The sequence below is a fragment of the Sturnira hondurensis genome, unplaced genomic scaffold, assembly GCF_014824575.4.
Source record: "Sturnira hondurensis isolate 20B ecotype Veracruz unplaced genomic scaffold, ASM1482457v3 Scaffold0021354, whole genome shotgun sequence".
Taxonomy (NCBI): domain Eukaryota; kingdom Metazoa; phylum Chordata; class Mammalia; order Chiroptera; family Phyllostomidae; genus Sturnira; species Sturnira hondurensis.
Window position 1 is genome coordinate 9,693,675 of NW_028093985.1, and position 20,799 is coordinate 9,714,473.

The 20,799-nt window shown below is 38.4% G+C and overlaps 1 protein-coding gene and 1 long non-coding RNA gene across 3 annotated transcripts in view; one reads left to right on the top strand and one right to left on the bottom strand.

Annotated features, from left to right (window-relative positions):
* Positions 1-452: 452 nt before the first annotated feature.
* Positions 453-20,799, bottom strand: part of HAPLN1 (hyaluronan and proteoglycan link protein 1) — a 70,424-nt gene continuing 50,077 nt past the window's right edge. For both annotated transcript variants that reach the window (XM_037032320.1, XM_037032321.1), the window contains 3 exons: positions 10,240-10,611; positions 4,475-4,777; positions 453-2,469 (listed from right to left, as the gene is read on the bottom strand). In XM_037032320.1, the coding sequence (XP_036888215.1) occupies positions 2,180-2,469; positions 4,475-4,777; positions 10,240-10,611 (965 nt within the window). In that variant the 3' untranslated portion in view covers positions 453-2,179. The remainder of the gene's footprint in view (positions 2,470-4,474; positions 4,778-10,239; positions 10,612-20,799) is intronic.
* On the top strand, positions 7,308-13,658 carry LOC118977374 (uncharacterized). Its single transcript, XR_005064513.1, has 3 exons — positions 7,308-7,335; positions 8,488-8,564; positions 13,496-13,658. It is a non-coding gene; the product is annotated as an uncharacterized LOC118977374 (long non-coding RNA).

Consider the following 20,799-nt stretch of genomic DNA (forward strand, 5'->3'; position numbering starts at 1 on the left):
TGATCAGCACCAATTCCTATACTAATAAGTATTCAAAAGTTAAGAAATGTTAGCTCCTATGTTTAACATTATAAAGGTAGAGTTTGCAGCAATAACTAAAAATTATGTATCTGTTCAATATAAATTTGTTCCCACTTGCATTTCCAATAAAATTCTTATAATGTGGGTAATAATCGTTCAAGTATAAACTTCCTCCAATGAACTCACCTCCACACTTGAGAGGTTAAGACTCACTCTTTTGGAGATAGTACCATCTTTAAATAAAGGGTTTATCTTACTTGAGACCATTCAGGAATTTTTAATTTAAAAGTTCAAGTTCTATTTGTATCATCAGTGTTTGAGTTAAACCTCACAATCTCTTTGGATTTATGTTTGTAATTTTTGTACAATTTGCATATCCAATCTAACGTAAAAATGTGCATGCATACATCATTATCTTTTAATAATTAAAGCATCTGAAAATTTCTAGCTATGTTCTTGATAAAAGATGTGATTTACTTTTACTTATGATATTTTGTCTGGATAATGTATGAATATAGTTATGGTTTTATGGACTTCCAATTATTCTATACCTTCCACAAATATAACTCTACATTTAGAGAGTAAATTTATTAGAATTATTACAGCACTTTAAATGCAACCACAATCAATTCAGGAAACAGATTTATTTACTCATGTTCATGGGAGGAAAATCTACATAAAAACATTCATGAAAGCATGCCAGCTATGTCATACTTGGATTATTATACTAAATCCCATTTATTAGAACTCATTGTGAAACAATGGGAAACCATAAAATGTAATTTGAATACAAATATTGGTCCCTGTGGGATCTCAACAGTCATAAAAATATAGGAAAACAGAGCTTTATTTAAGACTGGAGCTGCTAATGCAAAAGTTGTTTTTCTGAAGCTGGCGTTTTTCCCTTTTGCTGACAGCCCTGACGATTTTAGTGTAAACTCTTTGATGACAGCTTCAGTGTTTCATTTGCACCTAACGATGGCCAGCAAGGAGAGTGACATCATTCACCACTGTTTTCTCATGGAGGAAGGGTTAGAACTACTTTGTGGACTTCCTTTTCCTCAACCACAGGCACCAGTTGGGCTTCCTCATGTAAATACAAAGAAGAAAAACAAGAATTTTGAAAGCTGGGTCCTTATTTCTTGGTTAGGAATGTGTGTAGTTATTTATTTCTTTTATGAATTAAAAATTTAAATGTAATGTAAATAAAAAGGAAATATTAAATAGCTTAAAGTTATTTTTATAGGACAATAACATTTCATAAGCTAACATAAAATCAAGCTGCTAAATTTTACAATTGTTCTGTCCAGCAGTTTATCTATATAACTGCCCTGAGTAGATGCTAAATGCTGCTTAGCCAATGGCCCTTAGAATTTAAATATAACTCAGTAAAGCTACTCAAAAGATAAGACGATTCTTCTTAGGTATGTATAATTTTAATAAGAAGGTAGGAGTCTCTCATTGGTTAAATATTATCTGCTTATTTAAATCTCATACTTCATATAAATGGGGTTATTGAGGAGTTTTAACTGTGCTTATCACTGTGAATTGGAGTCCTACAAATTTTATTTTATGTTTTGGTCAAAATGGCAGGATTTTAAACAGTAAAACATTCTATTGGAGAATTGCAATATTAACTTCTAGAAAAGTGTAGATTATTTTCTTGTGAAACGGAGTTTTGTGCAACCTCTCAGAATCTCAGTTTATGTAAAGAAATACGCATTTCAAATCTGTTGCTCTAATTTGTTTGTTGTAGTGCATTTCAAAATTGTACAAATGTGTAAAATTTGTGCTTGTGGAAGCTGCTGCTCTGAGTAGCTTTACTTTCCTTAATTTAACCCCAGCAATCCTCAGGTTATTGCATGCCCCGTTCATGGAAGGGTGCTCCGTTGGGGTGATGTAGCCTAAACAGTCTGGCTCTAAAGGCTCCTTTATGTAGCACTCCCCTTAGAATTATATTAATTTATAATATATATTGAATGATAGCTTTACAAAAACAAATTAATGAATTGATCTTTATGAAAATGACTCTTTACAGTAAGTAAAAAAAGGGTTATCACAGTTTTGGTAATTTGCATGAGTTCGTATTGAAGGAAAAAAAAAAAAACCTTTCACATGTTCTTAATGACTTTGAACTTGCCGTGCTCTGGGGGCACGCTCAGTTGTATGCTCTGAAGCAGTAGACACCGTACAGCTTATGCTTTTTATCTGGGAAACCCACAAAGCGCACCGCAGCCTCCGTGGGACTGCAGCGCCTCCTTGGCCTAGAGATAGGGTAGCGGACACTGCCGTCCTCCAACCAGCCCGCATCGCAGCGGTCATAGCCCAGAAGTTTCCAGGCAGCGAATATCTGGCCCACTTTCGCAATCTGAGCACCGTCATTGAGACAAGCCTGCACCGCTTCATCATAGGTCAGCTTGGTGGGGTGGATCAGGTAATAAAAACGGCCTGCGGAGAGACAGAGAGAGATCAATGGGTCTGTGGGTGCCTGAGCCACGCAGAAGTGGAAGGAGCCCCGCAGGGAAGTGTTTCTCAGGGAAGTGGGAAATAGAGCCATGTCTGAACACTTTTGGGAACCCAGAATTCTCAGTCAAATGTAGTGCCCCTAAATCACTCTCCATTAAATTAGTTGGTTTGTTTTTTTTTTCCTGGCCCCTTAATACATGTTCAGACATACCCTTTTATAGCTCAAAAAAGGAAAAGGGAAATGACAGATGACGTTTGTGTTCACTAATTAGTGACTAAAAGGGCCCTTCTGTGGCAGTAGAGAAGACAGAATTCCATGCTAAAAGCAAGAGCTATTTAAATTCTAGCTGAAGCAAGACTGAACCCCAGCACAAGTTTCTGGAGAGGCAAAATTTGAATTTGAAAGGATCAAAAAACATTCCTGACATAAAAGTCCATTAAAAGAAATCAAAAGCCCTCAAGTCCTTTTCATCACAGGTATCAATAAGACATTATTCCTATTCAAAGACTACAGTATGAAAATGCAAAAAAAAAATACAGGAAGACACTTGCCATTAATAAAACTGGCTCAGAATGTGAACCTAGTCTGTTCACTCACCAGCAAAAAGGATGAATTTATTCACTTTTTTCAACTTTCCTCTGTGGGAGCCTGATACCTAACTTTTTTTTTATTTCACAGGAGCAATTTGAAGTTAGTCTCCAGCGCTAACTGAATAGTGTTCATTACTAAGATTCCTTCAATGTCCATAAGATTCTTTTAAATATCCATAAAATGTACAAAATATGATAGCACTGACTGAAGTGATACACACCAACTGAATATTTTCTCAGACTTTTTTCAGATAGAATATAATCAGTCTTGTGTCTGATTATACATGAAATATAGATTATTGGAGTATAAATTAATGCTTGCCAGTACTTTCTAGACTAAGATGATGTGATCTGGAGAAAGGGTAGAGGCCATTGGAACATTAACTAGTTCCATCACTTACACCAGATGTCGGCAAACTACAACACCTGAGTCAAATGAAGTTTTTATTAAAACATAACCACACCCATCCATTTAATCCTGTCTATGGCTATGTCTGTGTTACTATGTACACAGTTACATTGATTACTTATAAAAGAGACCGTATGGTCTACAAAGCAAAAAAATATTTAAAAAAAAACCTTATATAAAAAAAATATTACTCTCTGGCCCTTCACAGAAAATTTGGTGATCCCTGATCCCTTGCTATCGGTTTCAAAGCACGTCACCAGGGACTAAAATAGATGCGGCCAGGGTTTGCTTCATGGGTGTGCCACCTGTGCAGTTAGGCATGGCCTCATAATTGATTTAATGCTCTGCTGACACCATCTTAAAACTCTCCATAATTTTGGAACAAGGGACCAACATTTTCATTTCGACTGGGCCTCACATTATGCAGCTGGTTTTAGAAGGACCAGGGTAAGGTTGGGAGTCTGGTGAATGCAAAGAATCAGTCATCGACATAGAGGCAACATGAACCTCTTCTCTTCTCACTTCCAGTGTTATTTCCACTGTGTTTTCTTGCAAAGCACTCTTCCTCCTCAACTTTGCCGATCATTTATGACTATATGGACATTAGAATGTAGAGAAAGTGAACACGACAGAGAAGCCACTCTTACTTCCTTTGGGAGAGCTATACCTAGGGAGAGTACACAGGGGCAGCCTCACTTTTGGCAATGAAAGGCAGACCCTAGACAACATCACACCGTAAACTATTTCATAGTACCAATCAGATGCAACAAAACCCAAGAATAGTGGAAATATACACTTTTGCTTCACTTCTGTCAATTAAAAGTAAATTATGACCTCAAAGAACTCTTGACATCTTTTCAAACTGGAGCAATACTTCAAAGCTTTTATCTTTTCTTTTTAAGTACATAAGACTGAAAGTCATGTGTAGTGTCATAGTATATATTGGTTTATGGTGTAGGGAAGAAGGCAGTGTGGTTTGTATCTTACCATTGAAGTTGGATGTAAAACAGAACACATCATATCTGCTTTTCTCTTTATCCCAAAACCCGTAGTTCCTGACACCAGGCACAGTGTTCTGGCCTCCGCAGGGCTCCCTTGGCTTGGTGATGGGGTATTGCACAGAGCCGTCACTGAGCCAGCCGGCATTGCACCAGTCCAGCCCACCCCGCCAGGCATCGTACAGCTGGTCGAAGGAGGCAATCACAGCATCCTGGTCCAGACAAGCCTGCTGCGCCTCATGGAAGTTGAGATTATAGCGCCCCAGTCGTGGAAAGTAAGGGAATACCACACCTACCCAAAGGAGAAAGCGCGGGATCAATAGTGGTACAAAAAGTTACAAGTATGAACAAATCCCACTTGACTGGTGAAAAAACATGATAAACTCTCCATCAGAAGAAGCAGTAGGTTTTGGCAGCTTGCAATGGTTTCTCATTGTCTCTTCCCCCTCAAGCAGCCTCACAGCTCTGAGCTTGTCACAGTTTGCTTTGTGGTTTGACAACTTCAGTGATTTACCTCTTTTGCTAAGAGTTCAACCTGAACCGTGAAATTCTCCTTTCTAAAATGAACCACCTGCAGAGCATATTTTCCAAATAGCCGTCCTTGAGAATTTACCATCTGCTACTGGTTACTAACCCTAACAATGTATTCCTGAGCCTTGTTTGGAAAAAAGTCAATCTTGAAAACTAAGCACGGTAGGGGATGCAGAAATAGTGCTGAGAGAGAAGTTGTTAATCAAAATTCGCAATGTATTTTTCTCAGTAATTATTCTTATATAATTAGTAATTCATTTTATATTGTCCTTCAAAAGTATACACAAATATCTTAAATCATCCTCATATATTTTTCTTTTCTTTTTTTATTGTTGTTCAAGTACAGTTGTCTCCATTTCCCATCCTTGATCCTACCCCCTTTGGCTTTGTCCATGTGTCCTTATACGTGTTCCTTGACAACCCCTCCCTCTTTTCCCCCCACTATCCCCTCCCACCTGTCCTCTGGTTACTGTCTGTTTTTAATTTCATATACTTTCTTCTACACTTGATCCTAAAAACTTGCAGATAAGTAACTTTCACTTACAGGTCTTTGGATCTGGAGAAACCTCAAAGTGAAATCCTTTGCATATCTAACAAAAACCTAATTGAACAATCTTATTTTATCTTAATAAAGCAATTCTTTACAGTGAACAATACCTCCATAAAAAACATCATGGCTCTCTTATTTGTTTCAGTTTTTAACATAGCCCTTAAACTTTTTTTTTCTGTTCTTAAACGATGCAACTAAAATAATGGCTTTATTTAAAATATTTCTATTACTATTTTTCAGTTTTCACATTCATATATTGCACAACAAAACTAAGCTTTTAAAAATATTTTTATTACAAATAGGAAAATAAACAACACTTCTTAATGCTTGTCCTATACAAGGTGGATAAAGAATGGACATCTGCCGATTAAGTTAATGCCAGAGAATTAAGTTAAATATTTTAAAAGGCAAAAATGTAGGTGGTGTGATTTGGCAGCTAGCTAGCCTGGCAAGATGCGGATTTCCAAAAGCATTCTTTTTGGTCAAATAATCATGGGAGGTGACTGAGCTGTCTTACAACTTTCTGCACAATTTCTTTAAAGGAAAACAATTACTTAAGAAAGCAAAGTTGTACCATTTGCTGGACTTTAAGAAGGACACTGTATCAAAATGTTTCCCCCATTGTTGCTAACAGACAATTTTAGTGTGATTATTCAAATCCTTGCCATGAATTTTAAAAATAGAATTAGAATTAATATTTTAAATAGGGAATATAAGAAATTGTGCCACTGATAGTAATGTGGTGAATTATATCACTTGTGCCATTTTTGTGAGACTCCAGGCCCTATTAAAGATGAATGTACAATTCACGAATAGTGCAACCAGCACACAGAAAGTGTTTTCTTTCATAAATTGTCCTGGAAGATTACAAGAAGAAATTTCAAAAGCCTAGATCAAGTCACATCCACCGAAAGCCCCTGCAGGACACGTTTGTCCCTCCAGGGCAGTCCAGCTGGCACTGTCCACGACAGGCAGAGGTCCAGGAAGGCTTCCTGATCTCATCCTGCCTTCTCAGGTTCCTGGCTAAGTGATCTGTGAGCTGAATCAGAGCCAAAAGGAAGGAGGAAAAGACTCTCGGGTTGCCAGTGCCCCTGCAGTGATGATGGAAGGGAAGCCTGCAGATGGCTCTATCTAAGAAGAACTGCGCCCAGGCGTCCAGCTAAGAGCCCAGTCAGTGCTGGGAAGGAGCAGTGCTCCCTGTCCCATTGTGCCTTTCATCCTTTCCCCAGCAACCCCAGGGATGCCGCTGTAAAGGAAAATGCTTAATTTATCCATTAGTGATTTCCTTGGCAGCCGGATGTCAAATGACAGAAAAATTCCAAAGTATGTCCATGTGGAGAGAGGAGGAAACCATATGGGTTGAATTCCATTTTCCAAATGGCTTAAGATGGTAACAGTGGACAGTGTAGGAGACGTATTTTCTTTCTTTTTTAATGGTTATTCTATTATAGTCATCCCAATTTTTCCCCCTTTGCTCCCCTCTGCCTAGCTTGTCCCTGGCTCCCACAGTCCCTACACCATTGTCCATGTCCATGGGTCATTCATATATGTTTTTTTGACTAGTTTCTTTACTTGTTTTCTACCATTATCCCTTCTTGCTGCTGTCGTTCTGTTCCACGTTCCCATGTCTTTGGTTCTATTTTCCCCGTTAGTTTATTTTGTTCATTAGTTTCCTCTTAGAAGTGAGATCACACAGTATTTATCTTACACCAACTGGCTTACTTCACTTAGCATAAGGTTGTCCAGTTTAATCCATGCTGTTGTAAAAGGTAGGAGCTCCTTCTTTCTTTCTTTTGTGTAGAATTCCATTGTGTAAATGTACCAGTTTTTTAATCCACCCATTTACTGATGGGCACTTAGGCTGTTTCCAGCACTTGGCTATTGTAAATTGTGCTGCTAAGAACACAGGGGTGAATAAGTTCTTTTGAATTGGTGTTTCGAGATTCTTAGGGTTTATTCACAGCAATGGAATTGCTAGTTCAAAAGGCAGTTCCCTTTTTTTTTGAGGATATTCCATGATATTTTCCACAGTGGTTGTACCAGTCTGCATTCCCACCAACAGTGCACTAAGGTTCCCTTTTCTCCACAACCTCACCAGCACTTGTTGTTTGTTGATTTATTAGTGATAGCCATTCTGACTGGAGTGAGGTGATATCTCACTGTGCTTTCAATTTGCAAGAATATTTTAATTTATAATAATTTAAAAAACTAAAAAACATCAGGCTTAAATTCATTGCAGTATATTTAGTGGATTTTCATGGGCAGTAGGAACATTTTTATTTAGTAATTTGTCCTTGATTAATCATCGAATATTACTGAAATGTGGTAGGTTCTGTTCCAAATCCAGTGTAATATATTTTTATTTGAGTTCCTTTCAAATTTAACATAATTTCAAGCAAGCATTTCCCTAAAGTCAAAATGAAACCCTATATTAAAATTTCACTATTTTCCAATTGTAAGAATAAATGACTGTTTTATTGACTTAAAAGACTTACATATATTTTAATGAATATTTGATGATGCTCAAAGAACCCATTGCAAGTACATCAAGGTCAATTTCTATGTTTTACTCAGCCAAAATTTTAAAAGCTTCACTGTATTATGCATATTCAATGCATATATTTCAACAATCAGATATTTCTTACAAGCAGGAAGATTTCTGGAACAACATGATTTTTAGCATTTAGGTATTTACCTATTTTCCTTTCAGCTTATTAAGATTTCAACATCTACAACTATGACTGCAGAAATTCCCACAGCTGAATTATGGAGTCAGTGGTCTTTGCTTTCATCCACCACTTACAAAAATAAGAAAAGTCAAACTTCCACGGGTGAGAAGAAAGGTATTTAGTTGTTTTCTGAGTACAATGATTTTATCCTTCTATGTCAAAGTATAATAAATGCTCTTTACTTTTCCATAGAGGTCTGGTATGCATCACTGCTAAGGGGTTAGTAAGGATGATACCTCATCACGTGGAGATGAGTAATAGCCAACGACGTGAGTAGGTCTGTCAGTGGAAGTATGCTTTGAATACACATTCTTTAATATTTATAATTACAGTCTATTTTACCCCAGTTGTTGGCAAACATAAGTTGTTAGACACATGAAAGGTTTTCATATCATGGTACGTATAAGCACTAAAGTAAATTTCAAAAACTCCATGAAGTAAATGCATTTAGTAACAAAAAGGGCAGAGACCACGCAGCACAGTTTCACCTTCCTTTAGGCCTCTCCTAGGGCTTAACAGTGCTGTGTACATATATAGAATTATTTTCCTATTTCTGAAAGTCCTCAGATGACATTTTTTGTGTATTTGGCCTCAGTTTCACCAATATTCATGAATAATAATTTGAATCAAAAACTGAAAGCACAAGATGACATGCATTCGGGAGTCAAGAACAACGACTGAGAGGAGGAGGTCACAAAAATGCATTTTACAACATCGTGTAATTTATTAGATACATAAATCTAATAAATTTCCATACATGTGATGGAGTTCTAAGGGGTTCAGAGGTCAATCTTCAATGATGTGCTGGTGGAGCAAACACATTCTTTTCCAGAGGCAAAAACCCATCGTAGGAGGTGGAAGGAGCTTCTAGCATACACACACTTATAGTTTATGTGCATAAGGAAGAAAAATGTTCTATCGATGCAGCTAAAATTCCTCCTCTAGTGTAAAGAAACTCAGAAATTCATGAATGTAAGTTTTGAGATACCTGAGAAAGCACACAGAAGTTTCCCTACTGGTGGGGCATTTAGAGTGTGGGCTTTGGGCAGAGGAGACACAGGATGACAAAGACACTTTTATTGTTGAGCTTTCTATATGTTTTGGGTTTTGAACCTACTGAATATATTACACATATAAGAAATGAAATTTTCCCTCAAATGTCTTGACCATTTGGTATTCAATGTCTAAGAGACTATTGACCATTAAAAAAAAAGTACTTCTTGCCCTGGCTGGTGTGGCTCAGTGGACTGCATGCTGGCATATGCACCAAACTGTTCAATTCCCAGTAAGGACACATGCCTGAGTTGTGAGCTTAGTCCCCAGTAGGGAGTGTATAAGAGATAACCACACACTGATGTTTCTCTCTCTTTCTGCCCCTTTCCCCCATCTCTAAAAATAAATAAATAAAATCTTAAAATAAATTACTTCTTTACAGTAATAGTTAAATAAATCTGGAGGTAACTTTTTTGTTAAATTGAGTTTTCAGAGTTACTTTATAGAATATAATTACATGTATTTTAGTTAGCAAATGTCCTTCACAAAACTTGCCATTATTTTGAAAGTGAGATAATTTTAGAAGTATAATAAAAAGCATCAAATCTGAATTTCTCAATAACCATGTAATGAGATTTAAATTTTGAATAGCACAGGCAGTTTCTGAATATTATTAATTCAGTTCCACTGCACATTTCTTCTATTTGCAAATAGCTTCAATTTTGCACATAACCATTGTGTGTACATTTCAAATATGAAAGCTGGAATCATAGACAGCCTACGAAATACACAGGAATAGAAAAGCATGCTATGCATGGACTCTTGGCTTGTTGCATCATCACTCTGATAACCACTTGACATCCTGAAAAAAAAAGACTAGACATCATGAAAAAATAAAAGAGCAATGATTAATTATACTTTTTAAGTTTGACATGATTTATAGATGCTTACCTTGTAAATCTAATGCTACCACAGCAGTATCATCTTCTAATCCTTCAATCACCTCACACTTGTATTTCCCATAATCCTCCAGGGTGAGGTCTGTGATCACCAGAGAAGCGTCGTTTTCACTGACCCCCTTCAGAAACACTCTCCCCTGGTAGCCTGCATAGGCTTTCTTGTGGTATCCCATGGAAACAAAAACATCCACTTCCTTAAGGTAATCTGAAGTGAGCTTGGTCCACTTAATTCGGATTTTGTGGGTTCCTGAGCCAAATGCTGTAGGGTCTCGAAAAAATGCACACGGCAGTGTAACATTGCCACCTCTGTGTGAGAACACCTTGGCTTGTTCTGCTTCCACACGGAGATGGGGGCCATTTTCTGCTATAATGAAAAAAAAGAAAGGAAAGAACCATTAATATGCTTTTAGACATTTCTCTGAAGTGAAGTAAGCTACCTCTACAGGGTGTCTGATGAACAGTAGTAGCACTGGGTGACAAGTGTCTCTGCACTGTTTGAGAGTAGCTTCTTTTGAACCCTGTGGAAAGGTAACCCTAACACTCAGAGGGCATCTGGGAGGTAGCCATGTCTTTTGATCCATTGAAAAGAGGAAGAATGTGCCTTAGCATTAAGAAATGTTGGATATAAAACTCCATAGTCATCTGGAGTTTGATGATTTGATAATAAACGTTATTTTTTTACATTTCAATGTCAAACATACAGAAACAAGGCCAAGAAAATGATGAAGTGCCACGATTTTTTCATTAATATAAACTAAAAAATTTGTAGATAAAGTGTCCTCTTCCTAGGTGAGCTTTCTAATATAATAAATCTGTATTATATTTATAGAAAAAGTATGAAACAACATGATCAACTTTTATTATACTTCTGGCCAAAGAACTTAGAATAGTCTCACCTTTATTGCCTCTATTCAAACATATATCTGTAATTAAAATGCCATTCTGGAGTATTTTAAGCAACATATATACTTTAATTTTCACAAAAGGCCAGACATCACAAAGGTATTTTAGTGAATGCTTTATAAAACTTCCATATTTTAAAATATATCCCTTAAAACTCGAATGTTAAAAGAGTATCCAAAGTTATACTTATTTTCTGACTAGCCAAATAATTACTTCTCTATTGCCTTGCATCTCCTTCTAGTTCCTCTCTCTCTGCTTCCTGCTATTTCTTATTTAACAGTTATCACAGCCACCTTTCCCTTCCTTGCCCTTTTGTTTCCCTCTGCCAAGGACTTTATCGCCTTCCAGAGAGCACCGCAGCATTCCGAGCTTGCCAAGTCAGCAGGGCTGCGGTTCTCTAGAGAGCCAGCGGTTATTTTCAGAACTTGGCTTTCTCTGGGGTTTCCCCTGGTTAGCTCATTGTGCCTTTGACCTTGACAAGGTCTCTTGAGGATGTGCAAGATTTGAAAATGAGAAAGCGATATAAGGACTCCCGGACACACACAACTTCTCATCTTTACACAGCTTTCAAAGGCTACAAAAACCTGCCTTTCCTCTAGCCCTTCTGCTCTAGGCCGGTAGGTACTGAGTGAACCTTGGACATGAATCATTTAAGACACACAGGACAGTGTGAGTTGTAGCCTCTCACCTCCAGGCAGATCTAAACTTAGCTACTTAGTGGTATACGTAGGACTCAGATTTAAAAATAAATTGCACAAAAATAGATACAGTGGTTCTACTTTTATGATATAGCAATCAAAATTATGCAGTGTTGGAAAATAAAATAAATTTCATATCTAGGTTGGCCCCAACCCTCAGAAACAAAAGTTTATCAGTTCCATCAATGCCTCCACTTTGGGGAGAAAGAAAGAGAGAGAGGGAGGGAGAAAATATAATGGCTTAATTAAAGTGAATCCAGCTCATTAAGCATTTCCTTTAGATTTTATTTTCAGGACCACCAAATTATAAGAGATGAAAGATAACTCTACCCTATATATGATTGTCCCCCACAATATCCCCGATGACCACATAGAAGTAATACCTAAGTACCTCTAGTGTTTTCTTTCTGGGAGGAGAAAAAATGAGCTGTTAACTAAGTTTGCTCAGTTACGCGTGAGGGCCACAGGGAACATCTTCTACCCAGACCCTTGGGAAGACACCTAGGAGCTGGGCCTTCTCCTGCTGGAACTCGAGTTTCGACATGACACGGAACTATAAGAGGTTGCAGTTTCATGTTTCTTTTAAGCTTTTTAAAGTCAAAACTAATGTCCAAATGCTATGGGATACGGGTTATCACAGTGGTTAAGAACAAGGACTTTAATGTGATAGAGACCTGTTCGAACTTTACCTCCTTAATTTACTGGCTCTGTAGCCTCAAGCAAGTTGTACAAGGTCTACACCCCGATTTTGTTATATGTGAATCAGGGATAGTAGTACCCACTATATACAGCTGACTTTTTAAAAATTGTTTTATTTATTTATTTTTTATTGTTTTTTTCAAGTACAGTTTTCTGCCTATTCCCCTTATTCCTCCCCATTACCCCTAGAGTTGACTTAATAGACACATAAAACACTGAAAATAATGGCTGACCCAAAGTAAGTGTCCATTCACTATTAACTGTTCCTACTGCATAGATTTTCCACAGTATTTCTCAAATACAACACTGCCTTATACTGAGCTTAATATTGGCATACATGAAACTCCCGTAGTTTCACTTAATTATAAAGTTTTGAACTATGTGGAGTAAAAAAATATATAAAATGCCACCTGTGTTGTACAGAAAACATGGAAATGATTGTATAGTTGGGCATAATCACAAGGTGTTCCAGAACGCACACCAGAGCTGAATGTTTTGTAAATTAAAGGGTTAAAGCAAAGATCAAAACTGTTGTGCAAAGGACTGAGACTTCTAATTTTTTTGTGGTTAACTCTAAATCATCTTGTAGTACTTTAGAGCTTGTGATTTTTTAAAGTTACTATTTACTTTTACTCCAGTGTTGTGAGTAAATGATGACTTACATGATGTAATGTTGAGAAGGGAGCAGACACCAAAAATCCAGTCTTTCCACAAAATAATGTTTTGTACAAGCCTGCCAGAGTGTGCAAATTTCTACCATTTCATTTTTATTTTGGGGACTGGATGTTGAGCTAATAGATGACGGAAGTCCCTGACTGAAATTCAAAAAATCGTGAGAAAGATGTATAATGTGTAACACATTTAGTGACTGAGAGCCATTAACCATTAACCTGAATCTCTAACCATGGCCTGCTGAGAACACTGCATTCTGTTTGCTTGTCTTCATAGCAGATCCACAGGGCAGATTATAGAGCATTGAACGTCGATGGGGAGTGGCGGGCTGCAGAGCAGGTAAAATGTAGGCATGAGCACTGGTCAGTGAGTCAGGGGCTCTGGCTTCTATTGCAGGCGCTACCAGAACTTAGCTATTTGAATGACAGGTCTATATCGTGAGAACGTTGAGTGTAAGAGTTTAAGATTCTTCAAGAAATTTTTTTTTGCATTAAAAATTTTAACTCCTTATCCAAGAACATGCTCACTCATTTTAGAGACGGGGGAGAGCTGGAGAAAGAGACAGAGAGAAACTCTGACACCAAAAACGGTGATTGGTTGCCTTGCACCATGACTGGGGACAAACCCACAACCCAGGCACATGCCCTGACTCACAATGGAAACTGCAACCTTTCCATTTAGTGGACAATGCTCCAGCCAACTAAGCCACACCAGCTAGGGCGAGTTTGAGATTCTTATCAGACTCTCTGCAGAAAGTTGTCCTGCTAGGGATCAACCAGGAAATACACTAAGCTGGAGAGGAAGAGGGAAGGCGCAGAGTAGAAAAGGGAGCTGGGAGTGCTGGTGGCAAACTCTGCACTGCCTTGCCTAGTAGAAGTCTTGCATCTGATCACTGGGCACCAAAACCGGCATCAGTTTGAAATTTATGCTTAAATCAAAATGGTTTGATCGACACTCAGGTGCAAAGCAAATAAAATAGAAAAGATAAAAGTTATCTTTGGCAGTAAGAATGAGTATTGTTTGTTTTCCTTTTTTAAAAAATGTAAAAAAAATAATAAAACTAGGCAGCATACATATATTCACCTGAAGGGTGATTTTTTTTAAGTTCAATTTTTAAGTTGCAGAAATTTTATGTCTATTAATGCATTTCAATGACAGTGACTTGAAAGATTTGATGCCCTTCATGGACCACAGTTGTCTCCAGGGCAAACAGCAGGGTCTTATTATTTTATAAGTTCTGCTGTGAAATCCAGGACGTTGTTCAATTTCACCAAATTATAAAAGAATAACATGACCGGATAAGTGATCTTTATATTGCCATACAATTTAGATGCTGTCTTTTAAACAATAGAACAAAAACAGTTGCAAAAAAATTAGAAACATGATATTAGACTATTTATTACCTACTGTTCTTTGTTCTATTAAAAATGTATCCCCCTTTTTTATTTTGGCCATTCCTTGTTGAGAAATACGCAGGTAACAGACAAAGAAGAGAAGGTGCTACAGATCCAAGTTTTCTTTTCAAACTAAACTGTCAATTGTGCACATAGCCAGTCTGGGTTGGTTACTTGCTCTCTGGCATGTAGGTGAAGTAGCCTACAGCCTTTTGAACTTTGTAGATTATAAAATGTAAACAGAAAACCAAAGAGTTGGGGACTATAACATGGCTAAATAAGATACTAAACTAGGACATTAAAAATACTCCCCTCTACCACCATCTGAATTTTTGATTGTGGTGAAATATACATAACTTTATGTGTTTGCCATTTTAACCATTTGTAAGTGTGCGACGCAATGGCATTAATTACTTTTACCATGTTATACAAACACCAGCACTACATATTTCCAAAACTTTTCATCACACCAAACAGAAAGCTATTTCTCCTTGCCATTCCAAACTGGGAGGCCGAGACTCAACTGTTAGCTCTGTGGTGAGTCACTTGAAAAAAATCACACTGGTTTTAAAAATAATTCCTTATTTCTGTGACATCTGTTATCACTGTGGTGGGCTTGGGTGTGTAAGACTAACACTTTGAAAGCTGCCACTTTCATTAGGGTAGCCAAGCCTGCCTGAGGAGGAGCAGCCAACATGGCTGTGTGTCCTTGCTGCGGGGCCGGCATTGTCTACTGGAAATGATCATGCCACTTCCCCTGCCATGTCTTGTTCACGTGGTTCCTCCCTCGGCAACATGGCGCCTGGCATGTGCAGTGTCTGCGACCGAAATGGACTGTTCCTGCTGCCTAGGGCCTGTTCTAGCTGTAGCAGTGGGCATGGATACCTGCCATTTGCTTTATACAGTTATATAGCTATATCTAAAATGAGAACACTTTATAAAAATTAAATACACATACTAAAGACTATTTAAAGGAAAGTATAATTTAAGCATTGGTCTCTCATTGTACCTATTCCATTTGAGTAGGGTAATTTAGAAAAAAAGAAAAAAAGAAAAAAAGTAGTATCTTACTCATTAAACTTTAACTGTTTATAATTAGTTTCTCTCAGCTTGGAACGAATGTAATTTTTTGTGAAGTTGCTCGCCTGGAGTCAGAAGCTCCCATCATTTGGTTATACTTCTGATGTCTCTGGTCAGCTTTGCATCACAAACTTCACGAGGGTCCTCTTTCCAAACCCTACTGCCTCGCAACCTCCACCTTCCATCCAGCCTTTACTGTCCTGTTGGAGAGCTGGTGACTTTTAATTTGTCAGAGGCAGAGCTTTAGTTTCTTCCCTACATGTCCCTGAACACAAAGGACCCTGAGCTTCTCTATGACTCAGCGGCCCAGGAAGGGCGGACTTGAAGAGGGCAGGAGAGGAGTTTTAATGAGGATCTATTTTGCCCTCTGTCCTCACCTACTTGTTTTGAGTTTGAAACCCTCTTGGATTTGTCCGTAGCCCATCTTTGCTTTCATCTCTGCTTTCAAACTCTGCCCTAAAAGTATGTCGTGCTTCTTACCATTTGTGTAAATTCAAAAGAAATATGTATATATGCATAAACTATATGGATTTGCAAGTTTATTATGCATAAACTGAAGGGATTTGCAAGAAACGAATAACCTTGGTAGCCTGTAGAAAGCTGAGGTAGATGTCTAGGTACAGGAATCTTGGGAGACTTCCACTGTGTACCCTTGTACTTTTTTAAATGTTGAACCATGTGAATGTATCACCTATGTACAAACTAAATGAAAATGGTAGGAAAGTAAATTAAATAGTTGAGGAAATTTAACTAACAAACAAATAAACCAAAAAAGCCCTTATCTAGAGCATCTCCAGAAAATATGCTAAAGAGCTCCTAGCCAAGATTGTAATAATGTAATACAGTTATAATTGAAAAATTAAAGACTTTTTTTGCAGAAGACCTATTACTCACTTAATAAAAATGCTTTCTTTAAACATGTCTTTAAAACATGATAAACTTATCTCACAGTCTCTGTTCCTTAAAGATACTGTTGTCAAATGTGCCGACTGGTGTCTAGTTTTGAACTACAAAGGAAAAAACCAATGCTGAAAACAGGGTAAGTGAAGACTGCTCTTCCCTGTCAAGTGCTCAGTGCCGGTTTCTACCATGTGTGACCCTGCCTTGTGGTCTCACAGGCCACAAAGATTCACTCCTCTCATCCACCCCATTCCCTCCCCCACGCCTTCTCTCTAAACTTTGGAGAGTCTTTGTGCCCTGCTACTTTCTATCCATCTATAGCTGAACCAAATTGCCTAGAACTGTGTTTTTACAATTTCTTTGCGACATCTTCTTAGGTAGTGCCTTAAGTTAAATTGTTTCTCTAGTGGGAAACTATCCAGCACCAAAATGTAGTATTGTTTTGGATAGTGCTGACAATGAATGCGTACCATGTTATTATATGCAAATTTCAGAGTAGAAATTAAAGAACAAATGTTATTACTATATTTTACAGCCTAGAGGTTGAACTCTGGCAATGCTATTGAAAAAACATTTCTGGAAGCGTGGGAATTTCCTCCCCAAAGGATGTTTTAGACAAAACTTTGCATATAAACCCAGAACAGGGTGAGCTTCTCTGATTGAAAGCTTGAGCCTGGCCCCCGCCCCCGCCGAATAGCCCTAGGGGGCAGTCAACTGAACACAACTTAATAAAAAACCATTCTGAGATGTAAAGCTGAAACTCTTAATATCCTGAAGAAGATTCTGTCTTCTTAATACTCCTTTTTCATGTTTTTCTGCCAGGAAGAAGTATGATGAGGGAGTTCAGCTCTATTCTGCTGATTAAGCTCTTTGTGGGTTTTCAATCGTTCCATAATTGTTATTACTTCACCTGGTTTTTAAACTGTGCGTGTTTATTGGTTAAGTAAATGCTCCATGCCCCTTATATTGTGTCACTAAACCTCTCCATGCCTCAGTTTCCTCATCAGCAAAGCAGAGCTAAGTCACCTCCTTCCCAGGGTCCTGGAGAGGGTTGGGTCCAAAGTGAGGTAACCTGCTGCCAACTTCCTCCCGTCTTACATTCCGTGAAAGCTGGTTCTTACTAACAAACAGCCAGGGCGCTCCGCAAGTGTGCCGGGTATACAGCAGCTTCTGTCGTCCCCATGGCCTGCCTTCCTGTGCTCCTTCAGAGACGGTTCCTAAAAACTACTGGTTCCTGACAAATGCAAATCTCATCAACTTTTGATGATTCTTTTAATCCACTGGTTCTTATCAAAATAACAGTGCATTTCAGGACCACCACCTGAGAAGCCTTTCGGAAAATCTATCTTTGTCTACATAATCCAACTGCTTTCCATAGCCTCCTCAGTTCCCTTGGGGATCCAGACAATCATTATTCAGGGATAGGGGTGCAGTGAGTTTTTTGCAGCTGCCAACCCACCCCCACCTCACCAACCCCCACCTCACCCACTCCTCTAAAGAATCACCATGGTGGCCTGTAGGAAACATTTCTCTGAGGTCCGAGACAAAACATTTTTTCATTGTGACTTGATTTCTTTCTGGAACACAATTATATTCATTGAGTGGAATCAAATGCCGATTTACCCAGTGCTTCACTTAAAAGTTTCTAAGAAAAGGTATAGATGAGGCTACATGGGTCCTGTGTGAGTTAGGAGCACAAGAATTGGTCTGCCTGAGTTTGGATCTCAGCTTTACCTCTCAGTAACCACAGGACCTGAGGCAAGCTACTGAACCTCCCTCCACCTTAGTGAGGACCTTCACACAGTGCTGTGGGGAGGAGTCAGTGAGACGACTCAGGCAGTGTACTTTCAACTGTGTATCATATACAGTAATATTGACAGTATTGCCATTGGTAAGTCCAACACAGCGGGTCCCAGAACTAGAGACAATCTTAGTATTTTTGTCAACTCAGAATTGTCTGTTCAAAATTTCAGAATTTAAATTTTTCCATGTTATCAAAGATTTATGAGAAAAGAAATAGATTTAATTCTTATTATTTTAGATTTAGAATAAAGCAAATTAGTTATCACAGTTATAGAGAGATTAATGAATGCATCACAGGAAAATAAACTAGAAAATAAAGTCAAACATTTCACTAATATAGTGAATTACATTCTTAATATAAACATACTGTGCAGAATTTTAACTGTAATGGAGGCCTGTTTCTAAAGGTATGGGGAAATCAAAACACTGGCATGAGTCATTTTTTTGCATTAGGCTGTAATTGACCACACAGTCCTTAATTATTGGAAATTTCTTTATGTGGTAGAGGGGTAGATGGCTAATTTACTTATCTCCACTTAGACCACTTCTACTTTTCAGTGAAGTATAAGGTCAAGTTATCTGTAATTTGCAGAAAGGACACAGTTGGTTTTATCCTGATATGGTTAATGTCTTCACTTAGCATCAAAGACATCAAAACAATACTGTCACAGTCTGGAGGCAAAAGGGGCCCTGTGATTCATCATGTAGTAAACAATTACGAACTGACAGCATTTGATATGCCAAGTATTAAGTTTAGCACTGAAAACAAAATGAAAGGTAAGTCAAACAGAAATGCCCAGGTGTGCAAGGCTGTGAAGGTGGAGAGGGCACTGCAGTCCTGAGAACACAGGGAGTGAGGACACGCCCCCATTCTGAAGCAGGAACCACTTCCCACTGATGTTGTCCAATGGGAATGCAGGCAGAAGAATGGCACATCTTTGGATATTTCAACAGACACTAGAAATACAGATTTTAATGAAAAAAAGCCCCTATTTTAAAATGTTTGCAAATAACTTAGGTGTAAAAAAATGTGAGAAAAAAATGGCCACACTTCAATGATGAGAAGTTAGACTCAGGAAGCATTTGCATCTGGGAACCCGTGCCTCCTCCTTTCCACACCTGTTGGTGCCGAGGATCTCCAGATCTCAGGCCAGGGTTGGCTCCTTGCCCCCATCTGCATTGCCTTCCTTCTCAGGTGACCTCATCTAGTCCCAGGGCTATAAACACCACCATGTGCTGATGATTCCAAAATTTCCTCGCACTACACTTTTTCCTGGACACCAAACAGTAAATCCAACTACCTGCCGGTCACATATTGGACATCAAATAGTTAACGTGAGCCCCCCGCCCGGCCCAGCTCTGCCCAAATCTGTTCTCCCAATCTGCTTCAATTTAGTTTCTGCTTCCACTTATTTATTTTTGTAATATATTTTATTGATTATGCCATTACAGTTGTCCTATTTCCCCCCTTCATTCCCATGCTCATGTGTCACAAGTTCTTTAGATTCTTTATTTCCCACACCATTTCTGCTTCCACCATCTATCCATTTGGTCAGGCCAAAATCTAGGGAGTGGGTTTACTGTGTTTCTTCCTTCTGTTCTCTGCATCCAAGTGCTGCTCTCTCTACCCCAATTTCCCCCCAAGCTGGATCATCTCCATCTGCTACCATCCTGGTCTACACCACTGTGACTTCTCACTCGCCTACCTCAAGACCCTCCTAAAATTCCCCTCACCTTTACCCACTTGGCCCACCATAATTCACTGTCCACATGGTCTTTTGTACATGTAAATCATACCACATTGTCCCCTTGCTCTAAACCTTTAACTATTTTCAGAATAAAATCTGAACTCTGTACTCTGAATCAAACACGAAGTACTAGGGTTTCACTTCAGCCTACTCTTCCGGTCTTGTCTTAAACCGCACCCTGTCCAGTTCCAGGCCACGGCTGCTTCAGCTTCCTTCTGGTTTGGAACCATGCTTGTCCCCATCTCAGAGGATTCTTCCTCTTTCTACCTGGAATGCTCTGTCCCTGGCTTTTGATGTGACTGGCTCTTGTTCCTTGTCTATCTCTCAGCTAGTTTCACTCCATGACCCCCTCTGGGCTCTCTCTCAGCATTTTCCCCTTAAAACACTTGTATATCTATTGTTTATATGTTCATTTATTTTTATTTATTTCAATTATGTGTGCAGGCCAAATAAATAGTTGTAAGAAGCTAAAGCTAAGAAGATTGGTTTTGGAGTATTCTTTGTCCCTAATTTATTTTGGGCAGTCCATAAAAGCAGTCACTTTATCTGGGGCAAAGAGTAAAATTACTTATTCTTTAAAATTAGGTCTCTGTTTACCTGACACTATCTCAATGAAGTATTTGACATCTAATCAACTTTTTAGTATCTTAAGCTA